At 40.1% G+C, this 22664-nt stretch overlaps 2 protein-coding genes across 11 annotated transcripts in view; one reads left to right on the top strand and one right to left on the bottom strand.

Moving 5' to 3' along the window:
- Positions 1-22664, bottom strand: part of LOC134223873 (flotillin-2) — a 619172-nt gene that overhangs the window by 471737 nt on the left and 124771 nt on the right. The gene's annotated exons all lie outside the window — the stretch shown is intronic.
- Positions 1-22664, top strand: part of LOC134224972 (glucose dehydrogenase [FAD, quinone]) — a 110200-nt gene that overhangs the window by 65860 nt on the left and 21676 nt on the right. The window contains exons 2-3 of one of the 2 annotated variants that reach the window (XM_062704674.1): positions 13284-15453; positions 20452-20458. In XM_062704674.1, coding sequence (XP_062560658.1) covers positions 13596-15453; positions 20452-20458 — 1865 coding nt within the window. In that variant the 5' untranslated portion in view covers positions 13284-13595. Of the gene's footprint in view, positions 1-13283; positions 15815-20451; positions 20459-22664 lie in introns of those variants that run through there. The other variant, XM_062704673.1, reaches the window with a different exon arrangement.

The raw sequence follows: 22664 nt of genomic DNA on the forward strand, positions 1-22664 counted from the left end.
ATATCACTTTGTAGGCGACATTAAGGATGGTGATCGCTCGAAAGTTCTCACATTCCAGCTTGTCGCCTTTCTTGTAGATGGGGCATATAACCCCTTTCTTCCACTGAGGAGTGGAGCGGTAGCTATTCAGTTTCCCAGATTCTGACTATCAATTTGTGCAGGCAAGTGGCTAGCTTTTCCGGGCCCATCTTGATGAGCTCAGCTCCGATACCATCCTTACCAGCTGCTTTATTGGTCTGGCATCCTTAACTTCCCTCAAGGTGGGGGATGGTTGGCTTCCATCGTCCGCTGAACTGACGTAGTCATCTCCTCCGCTGCCTAGACTTTCACTGCCTGTACTCTCAGCGCCATTCAAATGTTCCTCGTAGTGCTGCTTCCACCTTTCGATCACCACGCGTTCGTCCGTCAAGATGCTCCCATCCTTATACCGGCACATTTCGGCTCGCGGCACGAAGCCTTTGCGGGTTGCGTTGAACTTCTGGTAGAACTTGCGTGTTTCTTGAGAACGGCACAGCTGTTCCATCTTCTCGCACTCCGCTTCTTCCAGGCGGCGTTTCTTCTCCTGAAAAAGGCGGGTCTGCTGTCTCCGCTTCCGTCTATAACGTTCCACGTTCTGCCGGGTACCTTGCTGCAGCGCGACCGCCCGCGCTGTATCCTTCTCCTCCAGAATCTGTCTGCACTCTTCGTCGATCCAATCGTTCCGTCGACTTCGTCCCATATACCCGACGTTGTTCTCCGCTGCGTCGTTAATGGCTGCTTTAACTGTATTCCAGTAGTCCTCAAGAGGGGCCCCATCGAGCCCTTTTCCGACAACGCTGCCTCGAGATGCTGCGCGTATGCAGTGGCGACATCAGGTTGCTTCAGTCGCTCTAGGTCGTACCGCGGCGGTCGTCGGTACCGAACATTGTTGATGACGGATAGTTTTGGGCGCAGTTTAACCATCACCAGATAGTGGTCAGAGTCGATGTTAGCGCCACGATATGTCCTGGCGTCGATAATATCAGAGATTGCCGTCCATCAATCAGAACGTGGTCTATTTGTGATTCTCTCTGCAGTGGTGATCTCCAGGTGTACCGATACGGAAGGCTGTGTTGGAAGTAGGTGCTGCGAATGGCAATATTCTTGGAGGCGGCGAAATCAATTAGTCGTAGGCCGTTTTCGTTCGTCAGCCGGTGTGCGCTGAACTTCCCAATAGTCGGTCTAAACTCCTCCTCTTGGCCAACCTGAGCGTTCAAATCTCCTATGATGATTTTGACGTCGTGGCTTGGGCAGCTATCGTACTCACGTTCCAGCTGCGCGTAGAATGCGTCCTTATCATCATCAGTGCTTCCGGAGTGTGGACTATGGACGTTGATTATGCTGAAGTTGAAGAACCGGCCTTTGATCCTGCACATTCTCTCGTTGATCGGCCACTACCCGATCACGCGCCTTTGCATGTCGCCCATCACTATGAAAGCTGTTCCCAGCTCGTGTGTGTTGCCGCAGCTCTGGTAGATGGTATGATTACCTCTAAACGTTCGCACCATTGATCCCTTCCAATAAACCACCTGCAACGCTACGATGCCGAAACCACGGTCCTTGAGCACATTGCACTTCCACAGTCAGTGTTGTAAAATGTCATTTGCATTCGTTTGTATAATTTTACCAGAACTTTTTTCAGAAGTTAGCAATTGATTCTTGGTGTATGACGAACTTATAGCGCTTAAATGTGCCTACAACTTTGTCTAACAAGACATTGCTGTAAATATGTAACCGGAGCGTGGGAGGCAAAATGTCATTCAAATGACATTATGTCAAATGACACCTGAAATTTTGGACATCTCTCCAGCCTTAGATGTTATATTTAGAGCAATGTACCCTTGAATAAAAATATAGCCCTACTCAGGCGTTATGAGTACATCTAAAATTATGATGTGAATTTAACTTCTGAAGAAAGTTATTAACAAATTAGTCAAATGACATGCAGATGACATTTTACAAGCCTGTCCACAGTTATTAACTGCGAGGTTTGTAAGCCAAGTTACCATTTTTGCGTTCGTATATCATGAGGCTAACACGATGATACTTTTTTTATGCCCAGAGAAGAAAAATTGTCTAGACCGAACCCAGCCACCTTCAGCATGGTCTTGCTTTGTAGCCGCGCGTCTTACCGCATTGCTAAGGAGGGCCCCTGTTTAGCTCATAGAGGGATCAATTTTCCCCGATTTCAAGTCTCTATCTTTGGAAAAACCAATGTTTGATAACTTTTATGAAAAAAATCATCGTTACCGATGTATTTGAATAAGTAATATAATTCTTTATCAAGTCTACCTTAAACCGTATAAATAAATGTATGCATGATACATCAACATATGTCTGAAACAAAAAGTAGGGATCATGTGTGTCCAGTTTTCCTGATCAGATTTGTTTTGCTCCCGCTTCGGGAAAATCAAAACCAACGTAAGTTTTACTACTCCTTAATACTATCATTACTGGTAGAAGCGTTAATCTGCGAAATGGGAATTTGACAAAAAGGCGCGTCGCCTTCGTCAACTTAACTTTTCTTAACGATGTACTACTGTAACTGGTTCTGTTACTTGTTTATGTATACAATCTACCAACCCGCACTACTTATATTAACTTATCACCTCTCCTTAACGTATTTACAGGAGATTAGCATGAAAAAATCAATTTATTATCGCAACATGAACGAATGTTGAAGTCATTTGCACAATGAAAAAAAAGCAGCCAACATTGTATTAATCTTAACAATAACTCCTTTTTCTTTATGGGTTATATGCCAACAGCAGTGCCTCCGGAACCACACTGTTGAAGTTTCGATGCAAAGTAACAAAAAAAAGCCTGCAATGCGAACGGATCCCATTGCTAGGCGACATAGTCGTTCCGTCGGCGATAATTGAAGCACAAGACTCAAATTTGTGTGAAATTGCGATCGTACTTGTGTCGTGAGTTTATTGAGGGAAAATGAACTGCCTGTCCGAGTGTGAGGTGCGGCAACCACACCGAGCACCGTCATGGTCATACGTTTTAGTAAGCGCGCCATTGCATTAGGAGTTTCCTTTTATGACACATTCGGCTCCAGTCCAGTTTGCTTTTGTTGCAGCACTTATCTGGATGGAGTTTGTGGAGGCGCTGCTGTGGTGGATTGAAATGCCATGCTTGTTTGTTTACGGCTTGTTTTACTATCTTAATCTGAATACCACGCAGGAATGCTTTCACTTGACAGCCTTTAGCTGTTATATCCTGATGCTGCGGATGATTATAAAAGTTACCAATAAATATAGATTATTGGTTTTTTTTTTTCAAATTTTGCGAATATTTCTACTAATAAATAATTTTATTCTGTTTATGTTTTGTACATATTCGCTTTTCTTATACTTTGTGTAAGAGTTTCTAGATTTGTAAAATAGAAAAAAATGCCCGAATAAAATATAATAAAGGGTATTTAACATAAAATTACAAAACGAAAAAAAACTGTAGAAAATTTCTAGTTTACCGATCCTTTTCAGACGATAAAACATAACCCAATGGCGAGCTTCATTTCATTCAACTTCAATACCATAACCGTACTCTCGCACCTTACGCTTAACTCTATTAATTTGGTTCTGTACAACATCTGGCTGCAGTTTCTTCTGTACGGAAATCAACTTTTTCTTAATGTCTTCCTCAGATGTGATCTCCTTGGAATGCTTCTGTAGTGCCTGCTTTATAATAGCCCAGTATTTTGCGATGGGCGGTAGTTCCGTTGCGTTAGGGACACTTCCTGAGGAAGATCTTCTTATTTTCAGTTCCGGTAATCACGAACAGCGCACTCCGTTTGATACATGAGCAGATCGCTTACAAAATCAAACTTTTAAAAGTTTCTGCTTCCTTACTTCCTTCGGAACATCAAACTTGTCCTGGGTGGTGAAGAACAGTAGCCCCGGAAGCTGCCGTAAGCCTGCCTTGACGTAATTCGCATCATCCATGGTAAGATAATGAGGCTTCGTTAGCATCTGGGTGTACAGTTTCCGGGCCCATGTATTTTGTCGTTCTTCACGATTTGGACCCTTCTGCACTTTGTACGTATGCAGTCCTTCCCGGTCCTTGGCTCTCTCAAAGAAAGACTTGGATATATTTAATTTTTGGCTACATCCCTGACAGAAACATTGGGATTTCGCTTAACGCCTTCACGACACGTTTGTGATCCTGATCACTAATCTAGAACATTCATTTTAACCACATTTCTCCTTCCGTTCGATGCTCAAAGTTTCGTAGTTACATTTAATCACACGACTAACCAACCGTTGGCTGCAAGATTCCGATTTGTTTTCCGATGTATCGATGAGACAGTTGAGGATTTTTCAGGTGTTTGCGCAAAACAAATTTGCGACGTTGCTTTTCTACTACTAGTTTTACATCCTTTATACACAAAATAGCCCACAATATGTACCAAAATATGGTGAGAATGCATTCTATACGTATATGAATCGTAAAATTCCTTAAGATATTCCTTTAAGGATTTCTCGCTTAACTTTTCAAAAGGACCTAAGTAACATTTTTTTCTTGAATTAATTTGAATAGCGCAATCAACAGAACAACATGAAAGCTTTTGATTGCAGTACTCAAATTAATTCATGAAAAAATGTTACTTAGGTCCTTTTGAAAAGTTAAGCGAGATTTCTTCCGGAAATCCTGTATGAATTTCCTTAGGAAATCCCTTTAGAAATACCTACGGATATTGTTTTAGGAATCCCTACAAATTTTTTTTGTAGGAATCCCTCCGGAAATTTCATTGAGAGTTCGTTAGTAAATACCTTTATAAATTCTTTAGGAAACTCTAAGGAGAAATCATTGGAATTCCTCGATATTTTTCTAAAGAATTTCTTCAGAACTTCTTTCAGGAATTCCTTAGAAACATTTTCCAAGACTTCTTCAAGAGCATCCTGCAGGAATTCCTTCGATAATGCTCTCATGAGTTCTTTCCAAAATCCCTTCAGAATTTCTAACCAAAAGTCTTTCAGTGTTAATTGTTTATTATAGAAAATCTTCAAAAAATCAATTAGGAATTGGATCGAAACAATTTCATTCTTTAATGAGATTTCGAATGATTTCCTGAAGGTTCGAATGATTTCCTGAAGTAACTTCCGAATGAATTTGTGAAAAAGTCTATGAAAAATTTTTTGAAGGAATGACCAAAAGAAATTTTGATAGAATATTTTAAAAATACATAATCACCACCTTTGACCAAAGATCGCACAGACCGAACACTTCACATATAGCATGAGACAACGAACAGAACATTTACAAAACACAATGGACCAGTAGACAACTTTTCGCTTTAAGAAAAGTTTTCTCCTTACTGGGCGGGAATCAAACACACATTCCACTGCATATGCCTCTATGTAGACGATTGCAGTCGCTAACCACACGGGCACGAAGCCCAACTAGAAAATATATAGCTATTTCTAAAAGGCTATCCAAAGAATTCCTTAAGTATTTTTTAAGGACTTCTTAAGAGATTTTTGGAAGGAATTTTCGAAGGAAGTCTTAAAGAAATTGACGTAGAAATTCATAATATTTTCTTACAGGAAATACCTATTGGAATTTCCAAAGTAATTCATAGATTTCTCCAGGAATTTCTTCTAGAATTCCTTCAGGGACTCCTCCAGATAATTCTTCGGTTTTTTTAGTAATTCATTCTAAAATTCCTCCAAAAATTTCTTTGAGGATATCTCCGTATTCTTTCGGAAATTTCCCCGAGGAATTTTTCCAAGAACTTCTTCGGAATCACTCTCAGGAATTAGATCGGACTTCCCTCCACGAATTCCATCGGGAAATTCTTTAGGAAAACCTTGGGAAATTTGTTAAGGAATTCTCACGAAAATTCCTTCTGGAATTCTTCTTAGAACTCTTTTGGAATTCTCTCAGGAATTTCTTCTAAAGTTTTAGTAAATTCTTAAAGAATTTCTGAACAATTACCTGAAAGAATTTTCAAAGCAACTACTGAAAGAATTTCCGACATTCTTGGATTTCTCCAAGAATTCCTTTGGACATTCCGTCAAGAATTCCCCTAGGGATTCCCTCGAAAAATCTTTCGGAAATAACTCGGGAAATTGAATGAAATTAAAAATTCCTCCAAATTCAAAGAAGGAATTCTAAGAATTTCTTCAGAACTTCTTCCAGGACTGCATTCGGAAATTGCAAATTCCTTTAAAAATTACTTCATAAAATTCTTTAAGAATTTTTTCGAAATTCCGGTTGGAATTCCTTTGGAAAATCTTTCGCAAATTCCTTTAGGAATTCCTTCAAAAATTCATTTCCTACAGAAATTCTTTTAAGGATCCTTCCAGAATTTTCCTAGGCTTTGGAAATTTACTTAGGAATTTCTTGGAAATTGATTTAGGAATTATCTTTAGAAATTACTTCGGAAATTCAGTGGTGTCTGGTGGACCTGTGCAACCTGTTCATTGCACAAGTAGGCAAACTAATTGAGAATATTTGTTGTTGTGTTCAAAAACATAGTTACTCTGGGTGGCAGGTATTATTCCACTGGAAACTCGTACATCAGTTCTTTTACGTTGGAAATTTTATTACTTTGGAAAATTCGGAAAATCCATTCTCTCGAAAATCTGTCCATCAAATTATTCGAAATTCTTTCAAACATTCTAGGAAGAAATTCTAGGAACTTCCGAAAAAAATCCCAAAGGTATTTCCGAATAAATTTCTAAAATAATTTTAGAAAAAAATTCAGAAGAAATTTATTGCATTCTTAAATTTTTCCAGTAATTCTTCCGGAAGCTCCTCCAGGAATTCCATCAAATATGCCTTCAAGAGCTCCTTCTGAAATTCATTTAGGATTTTTTTCCCAAGATCCTTTAGAAATGCATTCGGAAATCTGTCTAGGAAGTGTTTTGGAAATTCTATCAACAATTCGACTAGGAATGCGTTTGAAAATTTCTTTAGAAATTCCTTCACAGTATTTTCTAATATTTACTTCCGAAATACCTTTAGAAATTCTCTTAGGAATCTCTTCAAAGATTATTCCAGGTGAAATTTTCAAAGAAAATTATAAATGAATTTTCAAGGAGTTTTAAAAGTAATTTTGGAGTGAACTTCCAGTGAAATTTTAAAAGGACTTTTTAAAGGAATATCCGAAGGAATTTACTACTGAAAAGGAAGGAATATCTGATGAAATTCATGAAGGAAAATGCGAAAGAATTCCGTAAGGTAATTATAAAGAAAATGATGACGATATGATAAATAGATGAGACAATTCAAATGAATTTCTGAAGGAATTTCCGAAGGATTTTATAAAGGAATCGTTGGAGAAATTTTCTAAATTATTTTTAGATGAACTTTCTGGAGGAATTTCGGGACGTTTTCAAAAAGAATTCCTAAAGGATTGCTGAAAACATTTCTGGAGGAATTTTCGAAGATATTTTCAAAGGAGAGTCTGAAGGGATTCTTGAAAAAAAAAATCATATTGAAATTACCGAAGCTATTCCTATCGAATTTCCGACGAAACTCCTTAATAATTCCAGGAATTCCTCCGCCAATTCTTGCAAGAACTTCTTCGAAAATTTATCCAGAAATTGATTAAATTAAATTGTAGTCGTTTAGGACCTTCAGCGTCGATGAAACAATGAGTTAACCCCACGAAAAAATCACATAAAAATTAAAAGAAAATTCAGGGGGTAGGGTAGAGAACCATTCGAGCAGCACCCCCTATTCCCGTCCACAACGTTCATTACTCGAGCGCATTACAACCAAATTACTTTTTTCTTAGTACATGGTTAGTTTCTGTCGATATTTAGTGATGTACAGAAAATCAAGCCATTTTGTTGGAACGCGGTCGAGTTATTAAAGTTGCGGACGGGAATAGGGGGTGCTGCCCAAATGGTCCCGCTCTCTATTTAAAAAGCTGCACAGATAAAAATAATGAAAAATAAACAGCGCGTAAAACTTGACATGCGGAAATTTACACTATTTTACGCTGAAATGGCCTTCTTTCTAACAAGATTGCTTACAACTTGTATGCAATATTGACGTTTCACGTCAAATATTGTATACCTTTAGACTACATCTCGTGTGCATGTACGCTAATAATGACGTTCCATTTATGTGCATGATTTTTAGCGTAGATTTCAGTGGATTTTTCTATCTGTGTGTGAAATATCAGGTTAACCGAGAAATTAATGAATTCCAACCGCATAAAAAAACCTGGGTGTATACATAACTTCTAATTCAATGAAAACATTCAATTTGATGGGTCACATGGCCCTCGTGTACCAGTTCAACTCTTCCAGTAAGTCGCAAGAAACAAAATCTATCCTTCTCAAGTTATGAGGCGAGTTGTTCGTTAGTTTGTTTGTGGCTCATTGCCGCATGACATATGTCTCATTTATTCCAACATTAAGACGTGTATTCGACTCTTTATTTGAACAAATGCTATAAATACAACTCTCTTGCTAATTTCACTGATTGACCCAGGAATTGCCTGATAATTCCCTGATTTTTCCAGGTTGACAATAATTCCCTGATAATTTCAGGTTTTCCAGGTTTTTTTCAGGTAGTCGACACCCTGTTCCTTAAAAAAAATGTCGGAAATGCCCCTTAAGCCGAAAGTGTAGGAAGTGTAGGAATGTAGTATGGTTTTATTAGAGGAATTTACAAAAGAGAATCTAAAGCGATTTGAAAGAGTGCCTGAATGATTTTTCGAATACTCCCATACGATTTTACGAAGGAATTCCTTATGAAATTTCCAAAGAAATGCCTGTAGCAATTTTCGAAAAAAAATCCTAGTTTTCTGCAAAAAATCCTCAGGAACTCCACCAAGAACAATGTTGACGTAATTGATGAAGGAAAAATATTCAATTTTATGGGTCTCGTAAACCATCGTGCCCCAGTTTGACTCCGCCAATGATTATCAAAACTGGCAAGTTTTTATCAGAACAGTTTTGACGGATTTAATCAAATTCACAGCCTCAAATATTCAATTTGGATGAATATGTGCCCCAGTTTAGCTCCGCCAGTGCAGCTGACACACGTCCTAATGATTATTATTCTAATAGATACTAACAAATGTCAGGATAATAAATCATCGTTGATTTTTTAACATTCTCGAGCCCATTTGAAACGCGCGGAGGGTTACGGCAAGATGGTGGTTTTTCGCGTCTGCTATTCAACATCACTTTGGAGGGAGTAACACGAAGGTCAGACATTGACACAAGTGGTACTACTTTCACAAAGTCCGTCCAGCTATTTGGTTTCGTTAACGACATAGAAATTATGGCACAGACTAAAGACTAAAGAGCGAAGCTAAGCGGTTCGAAGTAGTCATCAACACGTTGAAGACAAAGTACATGATGGGAAGAGGTTCAAGAGAAGACAGCGTGAGCCACCCACCACGAGTTTGTATCGATGCGGTGGTGACAATATCAAGGTGGTTAAAAAAATCGTGTATTTGGGCTGGAAACCGTACATACTTTGGACTCGCTCGGATCGAATAGAGTTCGCCGCCGTACTAAACTGACTATCTACAAAACGCTCATTAGACCGGAAGTTCTCAACCTGGACCTGGACGATGCTCGTGCATCAGCTGTATGGAGCATCTGTTGCATCTACCTTGGAACGTATCAGCAACGATCATGTCGTTCGCGATTGTAGACTTTCAAAATTAATTAATTGACAACGGCTATTGTATCTGGGTAAACGGAAAGGGTCTCGCCAGAGATACAACCGAAGAGTAAAACTAATGACGCGTTGTTGAATAGGTTCAATCCTTGCTGATCTGTTCTGGTAATAAGGATACCAAACAGCACAACAGGCCGTCGATCGAACCAGCGAGCAGTATATGTAGTCTCATTGGCATTATTCTGAATCCTCATCCAAACATACTCCATAACCAGCTGTTGAAAAGATCATTTTACGCAACATTTATTTAGCTGTCCATCACACAACTTTGAATCAATTCCGCCTAGATTTATACCTCTGCTATAAATCGTACACCACTGCACGCAGTTGCCAACCAATGCAATAAACTCACCAAACCGCTCACGTCCGACCTCCTCATTTTGCCGGTTCCACGAGCGCAACACGCAGTCAAAACAAGTTTTTTTGCCGTTCTTTTCCTTGTTCAAATACAAATCAATGCCTCTCCACTTGTACACCTGCTACCCGATGGAAACCACCAAAACAAACCGCAAACCGGTCTACAGCTGACGTGCGTTGCGTGGAAGGTGTAACCGTTTACTCCTGTTCTCTGACGTCGTGGATTGTTCTTCGCCCCTATACGACAGTGGAAAAAATAGCTTGCACGAATAGAATATTGATCAAGTATAATGAACGAACATTAATCGAATAAAGATGAGTCAAGAATTGTTTTAATTAAATCTGTTGTAAAATTTCCACATCGCTTTGCCAGATCTTTAAGGTGGTTTTAAAGCCACAATTCGGCCATCTTGGAAACCACGCGCTTTTTCTTGTGATTTTTCAAGAGCACGAATTGAGAGAACCACAATGCCCATGGGGATGAAACATTCGTAGATCGTTTGCTTACTTGTGCTAAACAATCGACTTCAATTTCAGCATTGTACGAAAATTATTATGCTAGATTTGATCTTTTGATAATAGGAGTAGAAAACCATAAATCACCTTAACCACTGTTCGCTCAAACGATAGCCTCACCTTAAGGTGATTATACAATCAAGCCATGTGGTTAATTTCATATTCACCACACGGGTTTCTACTCCTATTATCAAAAGTTCAAATCTAGCGTAATAATGTTCGTACAATGCTGAAATTAAAGTCGATTGTTTAGCATGAGTAAGCAAACGATCTACGGATGTTTCATCGCTATGGGCGTTGTGGTTCTCCCAATTCGTGCTCTTGAAAAATCACTAGAAAAAGCACGTGGTTTCTAAGATGGCCGATTTGTGGCTTTGTTGTATAACCACCTTAAAACAGTTCTCACCTTAAAACAGTTCTTACAAATCAGATTCTAATCAGTGTTCAAAATGTCACTGTCAATGCAGAGAGAAAGTATGGAACTGAGTGTAATGTTCGAAAACATTAATCACTCCTTTGGTGATCTGACTGAATTTAGGGTAGTAAACATCTCAGTGTCAAAACCAAACAATCATATCAGCAATCAGTCACACATAGCCCGTACTGATATTGTGCTCATTTCGAGCGATGCCGCTCGCATGAAAGTGACGCGTGGTGAATTTTACTCAATTGCTGAGTGAATTCTGGTGAATTGGAAACGCGTGTTGTCAAATGCAAAAAATGTCACGAGCGCCATTACCCCAAATAAGTCACTACCCCGAATGCCATTACTCCAAATGGGACACTTCCCCGAATTAGTCATTATTTCAAATTTAAAATTCATATAAATGATTAACAATTGTTTTATAAATTAAGGATCCTCCAGACCTAAGTGATTTCCAGTCGCCGCGATTCTATCGGTCGGTCGCTGCAGGCAACGTTCCATTTACGCTTCTAAACTAAAGGCAACAGAATCACACTCGCCAAACGATACAATCGCATCTCGATTGACGCGACGCGTGTGTTTGGGAGGACCTTTATTCAATAGCAGGGCGACTCCAGTCGCATAATCTACACAATGTTTACGAGAATCTTGATCGTAGATCCGTAGAGGAAAACGATCGATGCAGGCACAAAATTTACAAAACTACCACAATTCTCCTACATAAATTGAGTAGGTATTTGAGACTTTTTAAAGCATTTGGCCAGGGACAAAACGCACTTGAGGTGGTGCAAAATGGCACACTTCCATGAGCAATAAAGATGGACGCATGTTTTTTTGTAAAACTTATTTGATTGCACGAAAATCTTACGGGAGTGTTGAAAACACTACACAATGTTAACTTTCCGTGCAAATCGAAGGATTTTTCTCAATCCGTGCGCAAAATTTTAAAAATGAATAAATAATATTGAATTGTAAAGATAATAACCTTTCACAAATATACATACTCTAAACAATTCTATGAGTAATTTTATGAGTTGAGACTTTTTGTCCCATAGACGCAATTGCGCTGTCCTCTACTATAAATTTTTCGAGCAGACAGATGACACAAATAAGACTAATAAGACAAATAATAAGAAAAATATTTTAAGCTTTTAGTGGAATGTAGGGTAGAGAACCATTTGGGCAGCACCCCCTATTCCCGTCAGCAACGTTCATTACTCGAGCGCATTACAACCGAATTACTTGTTTTTAGTACATGGTTAGTTTCTGTCGATATCTAGTGATGTACAAACAATCAAGCCATTTGGTTGGAACGCGGTCGAGTTATTAACGTTGAGGGCGGGAATAGAGTGCTATAAATGGTCACTTGTCATAAGACGAGTTTGTAATATTCCACTTAATTCGGCTACTTTATTGTACCTTTAACAGATATGTATTTCGACCTCAACAGTAAGGCCGTCTTCAGTGTCTCGTACTTGACTCGATTGAGTCAAAGTCACTTTTTAAAAGACCCGGTTCACAAGATCGGCAAATTACTAACCATTTGAAAAATTAAAAGTTTATTGTAGGTACCCTTTATATGTTTTATAGGTTGTGAACAGAAGAGGGTGAAATTATTCAGTGATCGGTTCAAAAGTGTGAGCCAGAATGACAGCCGTTTCACCCGAGCCGGTGACAAGCGTGGTGTCATCATCATCAATAGACATAGACCGCTGTCATCATTGAAACGCAGTATGAAAAAAAAATATAGCCCGGGACATCCTGGCTACGATCTGGCGATGGGCTAAACAATAGGATGTCAATAGCCTGGTTTCACCACTTTGCATTTTCCTCACGTTTAGTTTCAAAGATCCAATCTGGTTGAAAGATTCAGATCGTTAAAGTGAATGACTCTGATCTGATCCATTCAACGAAGTGATCTGTTTTGCCCATACGTTTTTCGCACAGCTATGTAAAATAATTTGAAAAGCATCAAATGTACCGATGTCCTCACAATTGGAGGTTTTTTCAAGGAATTTATCATAGAGTATAGCTCCAATCAGTTCATTATTGTACGCTACAAATCGTGAGTGTATACAGAGATGATAAATGTGAGATTTTTTCATTTCCTTCTTAGTGCAATCCCAACAATTTAAGTTTTACTTACCGTCATTGCACAAATGCGGCTAGGGCAATCATTCATGCTAAGACATAATAAGCATACACAAACAAGTCCTTCCTTCTTACCTGCAATAATAGAAAATACATAATAATTAGTAAATGTTGGACAAGCAGTTTAACAAATTATTTTACGCTATCTGTTTCATTTCAGGTGAACTTTTCATGGACAACTAGCGGACGTTTTACCCGTGCAGAAAACGTAGCGCAAGCTCCGAACGAAAAGGCCATCGCATCCGGATTAGAACAAATCGTGTTGATTCCACTTCAAAATTCTAACGAAATCATCTCTTCGCTTGTGGCGAAGTGAATTATGTACCGTCGCATTCAGAGTCAACAGCATACGAGAGCTACTAGTAAAAATTGGCGCAAATATCCGAATTCGTGAGGACGCTGGCAGGCAAAGCCTATCTTTTGTAACTATTAAGTAAATTTTCAACTAAGTTGTTCTTGAGTCGTTCTAGCAATGGTATTCAACATACTAATAGCATCATCTGTGATCAAAACAGCCACTGTAGTGGGCTCTAGTCTATGGCTCATACCATTTTTACTGGGAGCCATATCATATTATCGGTACGACCGGGTCGATCCTGAGTCGCGAGTTATCGATCAGCAGAGTCTTTACTCGGAATATGATTTCATAGTAGTGGGTGGTGGTTCAGCCGGTGCTGTGGTAGCAAATAGGCTCACGGAAGTTAACAGATGGAAGGTATTGCTGCTGGAGGCAGGACCCGATGAGAATGAAATATCAGACGTCCCATCACTCTCCGCTTATTTGCAGCTCAGTAAGCTGGATTGGGGATACAAAACAGAACCCACGAACAAAGCATGTCTCGGTATGGTCAACAATCGCTGTAACTGGCCTAGAGGAAAAGTTTTAGGAGGCTCTAGCGTACTAAATTATATGATCTATGTAAGAGGAAATAGAAACGATTTCAATCACTGGGAATCTCTTGGAAACCCCGGATGGGGATACAATGATGTTCTGCAGTATTTCATCAAATCGGAAGACAACCGAAATCCATATCTTGCCAGAAATCCTTACCACGGTAAGGGAGGATTACTAACTGTACAAGAAGCACCGTGGCATACCCCACTAGTGGCTGCATTTGTCGAAGCGGGATCAGAAATCGGATACGAGAATCGTGATATTAATGGAGCCCAACAAAGTGGATTTATGATCGCTCAGGGAACAATTCGTCGTGGAAGTCGATGTAGTACAGCAAAGGCATTCCTTCGGCCGATACGGCTCAGGAAAAATTTACACACAGCGTTGAATTCTCACGTTACGAAACTGTTGATCGATCCAGTGACGAAAAAAGCCATAGGAGTTGAATTCTTCCGACAAGGGAAAAGACATTTCATCAAAGCCAAGCGGGAGATAATAATGTCCGCTGGATCGATAAACACACCCCAAATATTGATGCTTTCCGGCATTGGTCCAAAAGATCACTTGGATGAATTGGGCATTAAAACCATAGTAGATTTACCAGTCGGTAAAAATATGCAAGATCATGTAGGAATGGGTGGTCTTACGTTCCTAGTAGATAAGCCAGTGGCAATTTTACAAAATAAACTGGAAGCTGCATCTGTGACCATGAACTATGTAATCAACGAACGAGGACCCATGACAGTTCTTGGCGGACTGGAAGGAATCGCTTTTGTAAACACTCCATTTGCTAACGTTTCCAAAGATTGGCCGGATATCCAATTCCATATGGCTCCCGCTTCGTTGAACTCAGACGGAGGAGCGCGAGTGAAGAAGATTCTTGGACTCAAAGAAAACATCTACCAAGAGGTATTCCAACCTATCCATAATACCTACAGCTGGACCATCATGCCTCTTCTTTTGCGACCTCGATCTCGTGGTTGGGTTCGCCTGAAATCGAAAAACCCTTTCCACTATCCCTTGATGAATCCAAACTATTTCGAAGATCCATTCGATGCACTAACACTAGTCGAAGGCGCAAAGTTAGCACTGCGTGTGGCAGATGCGAAAGTGTTTAAGCAGTTCGGCAGTCGGTTGCATCGGACGCCCCTTCCTAACTGTAGGCATCACAAGTTTCTGTCGGATGCCTATTTGGATTGCCAGGTACGAACGATCTCAATGACCATCTACCATCCAGTCGGAACGGCGAAGATGGGCCCAGAGTGGGATCCAGAAGCCGTTGTCGATCCAAGACTGCGAGTTTACGGTGTTTCTGGATTACGAGTCATTGATGCCAGTATAATGCCAACAATTGTGAGTGGCAACACCAACGCTGCGGTGATTATGATTGGCGAAAAAGGCGCAAATATGGTCAAGGAAGATTGGATGGGTCTTAGTTGATTACATCGGATTACATTCCATGTAGATCTACGGGTGAAAACAAGAACACGTTTGATTCGACTGTTTACTTTTTAGTTTATGATGCATAGGTGCGTTCTAGTTAAGTAGATAAATAATTTTTAGAAGGATTTGTGTGCCATTTTGCGATGATGATCAATGTTACCGTGTGTATTGTAAGAAAAAAGAAATTGTAATTGCGAAACTACTTGTTGTTTATTTGAATATGAGATTGTCAGTGCTTTAGAAGTACCTTGAATATAATTAAGATAAACAAATGTTACCCCTAGTGCCGTAGTAACAAGAAAACACCAAAAACGACGAATAAAAACAAATATAATTAACATGTTGAAACCAGATTCTCGCTTTTTGTGTACTTATTTTCTTTTTTACTGGCAGTATGACAACTCCTTACACAGAAACAGGCGGAGGAAAAAAAACAGTCAATGAAAAATCTCAGCAAGTCAAGTTCACTTTCAAGGGTTTGGTGTGGATACAGTTATACTCATTTGCTGCCTGAGTCGGTTAGTATGGCAGACTGGAAACGTGTACACGATGGAGGGATTTGTAGTTTGCAAGGACAAACCGGATAGTCGGATTTACATTGCAGACTGCAGAATTCTAACAAGATAGAACTGCGCTAAAGCTTGTTTTATTTTATGAGGCTCCTATAACTATATGCAAATTGTTTACGTCATATTTAGTGCTAATAAATTATTTTTTTTTGCAATGGAAGTGTATTACAGAGAAAATCTACCACACGAGAAAAAAGGATAACAAGTAAGATTTGAAACGAATAATAAAATAGAAATAATTATTAGTTTTGCATTTCCTGTTTGAAATCCAAGGAATTAAATAATTAGACACGTAAGACTGTAATTATTTCGTTTATTATACTGTTTGAAGAACAATTTATAATGATGACAATTAAGAAATTCTAATTACGAATGGCATCGCTAATAAGCCTGAAGTGACCTTAATTAAGAAAACCGCAGCTCCTGTAACTCATGTAGTACACGTATTACAAAGTTTACATTGCAAGATCGTTCAAGATCGACTGGAATGATGTGCTATGTGCTATGAAGAATGTACTATCCCTCTAAGGTAAAGTGACAAGATTTTTCTTGGTTCAATCTGGGACACTTTATGCAATATTTAATTTGAAAGCGTACCAACCCATTTCAAAGGAGATTTTACTCCTCCAACCTACAACACTAGGTATTTTATTTTTATGGCTGAAAAAAAATCACAAAAATACAAAACAAATCAAATTCCTATTAATTGCTTAGTTTTTGATGGGATGGAAATGGGAGCTGTGAGATGAAGTGCCGAACCGTTCCGCTACATCCAAAATATTTTTAATTATTATCCTTTCTTCATTTGGTAGGTACTCTGTGTTTCTAAACCGCTACTGTGGCATTTTTCTGAACAGAATCCACACATAATCTATTTTTAGACATTCATTATTGTTATCATTGCCGGGTTCCATCTCATCGTTAGTCCGTTGTGTCCATTTTTCAATATCGTGAATCCATTTGCTCCTTGCATTGTTCGGTTGCCGTTTATCCGGGTACGTTAGAGGAATGCCTCCGAGAAGAACAATTTGTCAGTCGTCCGTCATCGGGCAGCCGTGTCGGTAAGATGCGCACCACAAAACGCCACCGTTTTGGACTGCACCTCCGGCGACTGACAAGGGTTTGGTGGAGGGGCTGGGAATCGAACCCATGACCGTCGGCTTATAAGGCGAATCTGTAGCCAACATATTTTTAATGTTTACAAAATTATAAAAACAAATATATTGTAACAATATTAGTATAATTAAATTTTCAAAGTTTTGGAACTTATTCCTTATTTTCCGAAAAACGTTAAAAGTTAAAAAATATCTTGTAGTATGGATATCTTTCACCATCATAACCTTATATTATATTAGGTTAGTTGTGGAAAAATACTAAACAGTAATACTTCAGAATATACAAGCAAACAAAACAACATGACATTTGGCCTACGGAATGCTGGACATACTCTACAGAGACACCTTCATGAAATCTTTGGTGACCTAGGATTTTTATTTCCGTATGTGGACGACTGCATCATGGCAGAACAAGAACACAAAGTACATCTCCGCACAGTATTCCAACGTTTGCGTGAAAACAGATTGACAATCAATCCTATAAAGTGCTAGATCGGATTATTTTTGTGAGACACCTGATAAATGCTGACGGCATCCGACTTTGAAGCCGTGCTGAACTTTCCTCGGTCGACCACAGCGAAAGAACTAAAACGTTTTCTCGGCACCATAAATTTATCCCGCATCATGAAGCAGAGCGACAACGAGTTCTTCAAAATATAATCCACGGGAATGTGAAGAACGATCGGTCACCGATCACATGGGACGAATCTACCAACCAAGCCTCCCAACAATGTAAACACGATTTCGGAACTGCAGCTCTCCTGGCACATCCATCTCCTGACGCTAAACTAGCCCTCGAAGTAGATGCCTCTGGCGCTGCAATAGGCGCTGTACTTCATCAACTCGACGAAAGCGGCTTGCAACATTTTTGGCGACCTCACGTGAACTGAGCGATGCCAAACAAAAAGCAAGCACCTACGATCGAGAACTTCTTGCTATGTATGAAGCGGTTAAATACTTCAAAGATCTGATAACTGCTCGTGAATTCTGTATCTACACGGATCACAAACCTTTCGTTGCCGCATTTCAACAGCGCTCTGACCGAGCAACACCAACAAAGCAACGTCATCCCATTTTCATAAGTAAGTATACAAGCGGCATTCAACACGTGCCTGGAGAGGCGAACAAGGTTGCTGATATGCTAACCCGCATTACTTCGATCACTACCACTATCGATCACGACGTTATGGCAAAGCGAAAAAACGGCGATCCAGAGTTGCAGCAGTATTAAAAATCACCATACGGATGCTGAAGGCACTGCAATCAGCAATCAGACCATTCCATCCGAACGAATTCCGGGCCTCTATCGTCCCAACGTTTCACACCCTGGAGTCCGAGCAACAGTTCGGCTGGTAGCCGTTTGCTTCGTGAGGCCGTATCTCCGGCTGAATTGCAGAAATTTTATTACGCGTTGCATCCCTTGCCAAAAAGCGAAAATATGCAGACCCAACACATCACCAATACTGCAGATCACCACCCCAAACGAAAGATTTACTCATGGGTACATGGATTTGATCGAACCCCTTCCACCAGCCGATGGATTCGTCTACTGTCTAACACTAATAGTCGAGTTCTCTCGCTGGCCTGGGTTATCCCCATCGAGAATATGACAGCAGCCACCATAGCCCGAGCTTTTATTAGTGGTTGGGTCGCACGTTTCGGAGTGCCTATCAGAGTCACTACCGACCTCGGTCGGCAATTCGAGTCCGAGCTATTTCGGGAACTGACGAGAACTTACACATCTAAAGACGTCGCCCTACCACCCGCAAGCGAACGGTCAAATCGAGAGAATGCATCGACAGTTAAAAGCCGCGATCATGTGCCACCCCAATACTAAGTGGACAGAATCGTTGCCGCTCGTTCTCCTTGGGTTGAGATCATTTCTACGATAAGAACTGCAAGCATCATCAGCCGAAGCTACGTACGGAACGACGCTTCGTTTACCGGGCCAACTTTTCTCCGAAGTTCCCACCAAGTCACTAACACCAGAGTTGGTTATGAATCTCAAGACGATCATAGCTAAACTACGGCCGACACCCATGAGTAACCATTCTAAATACCAAGCGTACAACCAAAAAGAGCTCGCCGTCTGCTCACACGTTTTTTTTTCAGAGTTGGCGCAATCAAACCTCCACTAACACCACCATATGATGGGCCCTACAGAGTACTACGACGCAAGAAGAAAGTGTTTATCGTCGAGATCAAGGGTAACAAGCAAGCTATGTCTGTCGACCGCTTCAAAGCAGCACCCATCCTCTCAACCGAATTACAAGGCCAGCCTGTTGAAACTGTTTTAAACCAAGCGTCTCCATCAAGAAGTCAAAATGACGTGGCACCAAAGCCATACCAAACGAAATCAAGACGTCATGTCAGAATTCCTTAAAGGTTTTGGTGAAGGGGAAGCAGTGTGGCGAAACACAACTATAATGTTTATCACATCATTTGTACCATCAAATAACATCCAGAAATGTAACAATAAATGTAATGCAATGCAAATGTCCTAATAAATGTAATATAGATTTAAGTAATAAATTGACTCTACTTCAAATAACTCCGTGATACCTTAGGAACAATCCCCCCATAATCCTACCGTAGAAGAAAGGAATATCGCCAGTTGTTGCGGCTTTCTACTCTTCGTGACAGGGGGTGCGATTGATCGTAAAGCAAACCGCGGGCTGCTAACATTTGAACGATTTCGAATTGACTGATGACGTTGCACTCCAAATTCAACGGCACTAGCATATGCAGATTAAGCTCAATGACCTTGCCGAACGTTCCTCATCGACAGGTTTGATCGTCAACGTCAACAAAACCAAATAATTGGATGTGTACACGGCTACCCCTTCCAGCTTCACAATAGCGGGCAATCAGTGGAGAATGTTGCAAGCGCTTAAAATAGCTCAGTAGCCCAAAGACGTCAGATGGATCGACATAGGCGCACAAATCAAGAAGGCAAGGGCTGCCTTTGCGAGTTTAAGAAATATTTTGACAAACAGGCAGCTAAGTTATCAACGCACCAAACTCATACATCTGAATTATGATCTAAAACAAAACGAACACCGAGGTACAAATACAAACACCGAGATCCATCGTCGTTATTACCCGAGGCCAATAGCAACTTAAATTCGAGAACGCAAGTGGGGCGGGTCGGTCACACCTTAAGAAAGAGCGGAAACAAATTTTGTAAACAAACTTTAGACAGAAACCCAGTTGGACATCGCAGAAGAGGCAGTCCTACCCAGGTAACCATTAGCACTATATTTCGCCTTTTTGGCTATATAGGGCTATTACAGAGCCAGTATAAAGCTTGTTAGTTCTGTGCTAGCATTATAGTCGCACGTACGGCTTATTTTAAGGCTTACGGTTACCTGGGTAGTTAAACAGAATCCCGAGCAGCACAGACGTTGTAAATAAGTTTATGCTACTTCGACCGTCTTTTAGAGTGCAGAATGATCTCTAGGCCCGTGTAATTATGTTCTGCGCTGTGCGATTGCACTACACTTTATATCCGGCATACCGTTTACCGAAATAAACCCTGCCATAATACACAGCCCATATATCCAACATCCCAGTATTTTCTCGCGGAAGTGCAGATGATTCGTTGGCATCCATCAAAGTGAGTATTATGTTAACATTCTCCTATCCATTAAATTGACATGCATTCGGACATGGCCGGCGCCGGTATTGTTCAATTTTAGATCACCAGCTTCTACATATTGAGGATGATGTCAATCCATAATATCATATGTTGATTCTTTGCTTAATTACAGCTAGCCTGGCAAAGACGGAATAGTAACCGTGGGCGGTAAATCATGCTTAGGCTCATGCTTAAATATGACGAAATTCATGTATAAGAAACTGCAACCAAATCGGTCTGAATTACGCTGCTAAGAATTACAGAATAACATGCTGGACTAGTTTCGTGTAGTATGCGTAAAAGTTTAGGAAGCCGGTTCTGGAAGTTCACGAGATAGTCAAAAGTTCTATATGAGTTTCATAGCCTGTAAAATTATCTTTACACGTGTACAAATAATATAGAAGCAGTGAGGATTTCATTTTCCATCCTGCGGAAAATCTCATATCGAAAAAAAAAAGAATGAAGATCTATTCCGTATGTGCTTTAAGCTACATGCAACTCTAGTTTTGGTGCTTTTTGTGCATGAGCGTTTTTAATTGATAGGGTCAGGGTTTGCAGAAATCGCTCTCATTAGATAACGAACAACTATAAAAGAGTGACAAAAACTGTTTCGAATTATTACAAGCCACGATAACAAGTTTACCAAACTTGTACACAAGTGCGAAAAAACAAAATCGGATAGGCAGCCCCCACCGAGAAGTGATGATATCTCGCTCATTTTGCGTTGGGGCCCATTTCGTAAATGTATGTATACAGAGACTAGCTTTATATACCCGGCCTTGCTCGGAATTGCCAGTTTGGTTTGCAGTTTTCCTTTACAAACGGAAAATAATAAAACCAATTGGTCAACAGGGTAATTGTGTTTATTTATTCATACTTTATCATTTGATTGGAAGAAGGCTTTTGGAAACATTGACTGACTGTGAAGAAGGGATTTCAAACCCACGGAAAGGCCTTGTTTCGGGCAAACGTCTATTTCTAAAAAAGGAAAACCATTCATCGATGCCATATTCCGGGCAACGCATATTTTTAAAGAAGGGATCACACCCACCATTGACTTATTACGGGCAAATGCCTACTTTTAAAGAAGCAATCACATCCACCATTCAGAAGGAAACACATTAATCATTGCTTTTCACTGGGCATACCATTATTCCGATTAACAATAATTATCATTGTTTTATACCCAGCAAATGCTTGCTTTCTATGCAAGATTTTTCTGATGCTGTTCATAATTATCCCAAATGTCCTTCATGTCGAATGACCTTAGGCCAAATAGTGTTATGTTAATGGCTTGCTTCATTCAGGGATATGTCATATTCTGGGATATGTGTATCGGGAAGAATCGTTTTCGGGAAATATAATTTTCGTTAGTCATTTTTTAGGGAAATGTTATTACCTGGAAAATGTTATTGTCAAGGATTTGCTATTTTTAAGGAATTCGGGCTCAGACCGCATCGTGCTTTCGTGCTGTGCGGTTCTTTCTCTCTTTGCGGAAGGAAGTTTTTAATACTACCCGAAGCTATTTTAATTTCAACGGTGCTTCTCAGCGCTATTTGTACCCACTGATCCCGTTACGATCTTTGCAAGGACCCGTGCCTTCGTTTTACGTTGGACCCGTTTGCGGAAGTAAAATTCCGACAAGCGGTGGTAATCCTGCAGGGACACCGTTCTGGGAAAAAACCTCTTAGAAGGTCACGTCTCCACGCTCAGCAATGAGTATTAATAAAAACAAGAGGAATTCTCCACTTCCTTCTAAGAAACAAGGTTTCAAGACCGTCCTGCCAAAGCGCGGAAAAAATAGAAGGAAGCTGGAGAATTCAGATATTCCTTCAAACTCTAATGTCGGAAATAATTTTTCTCCTATCGAACTGAGCAATCA

This window comes from Armigeres subalbatus, chromosome 3, assembly GCF_024139115.2.
Source record: "Armigeres subalbatus isolate Guangzhou_Male chromosome 3, GZ_Asu_2, whole genome shotgun sequence".
Classification (NCBI taxonomy): Eukaryota; Metazoa; Arthropoda; class Insecta; order Diptera; family Culicidae; genus Armigeres; species Armigeres subalbatus.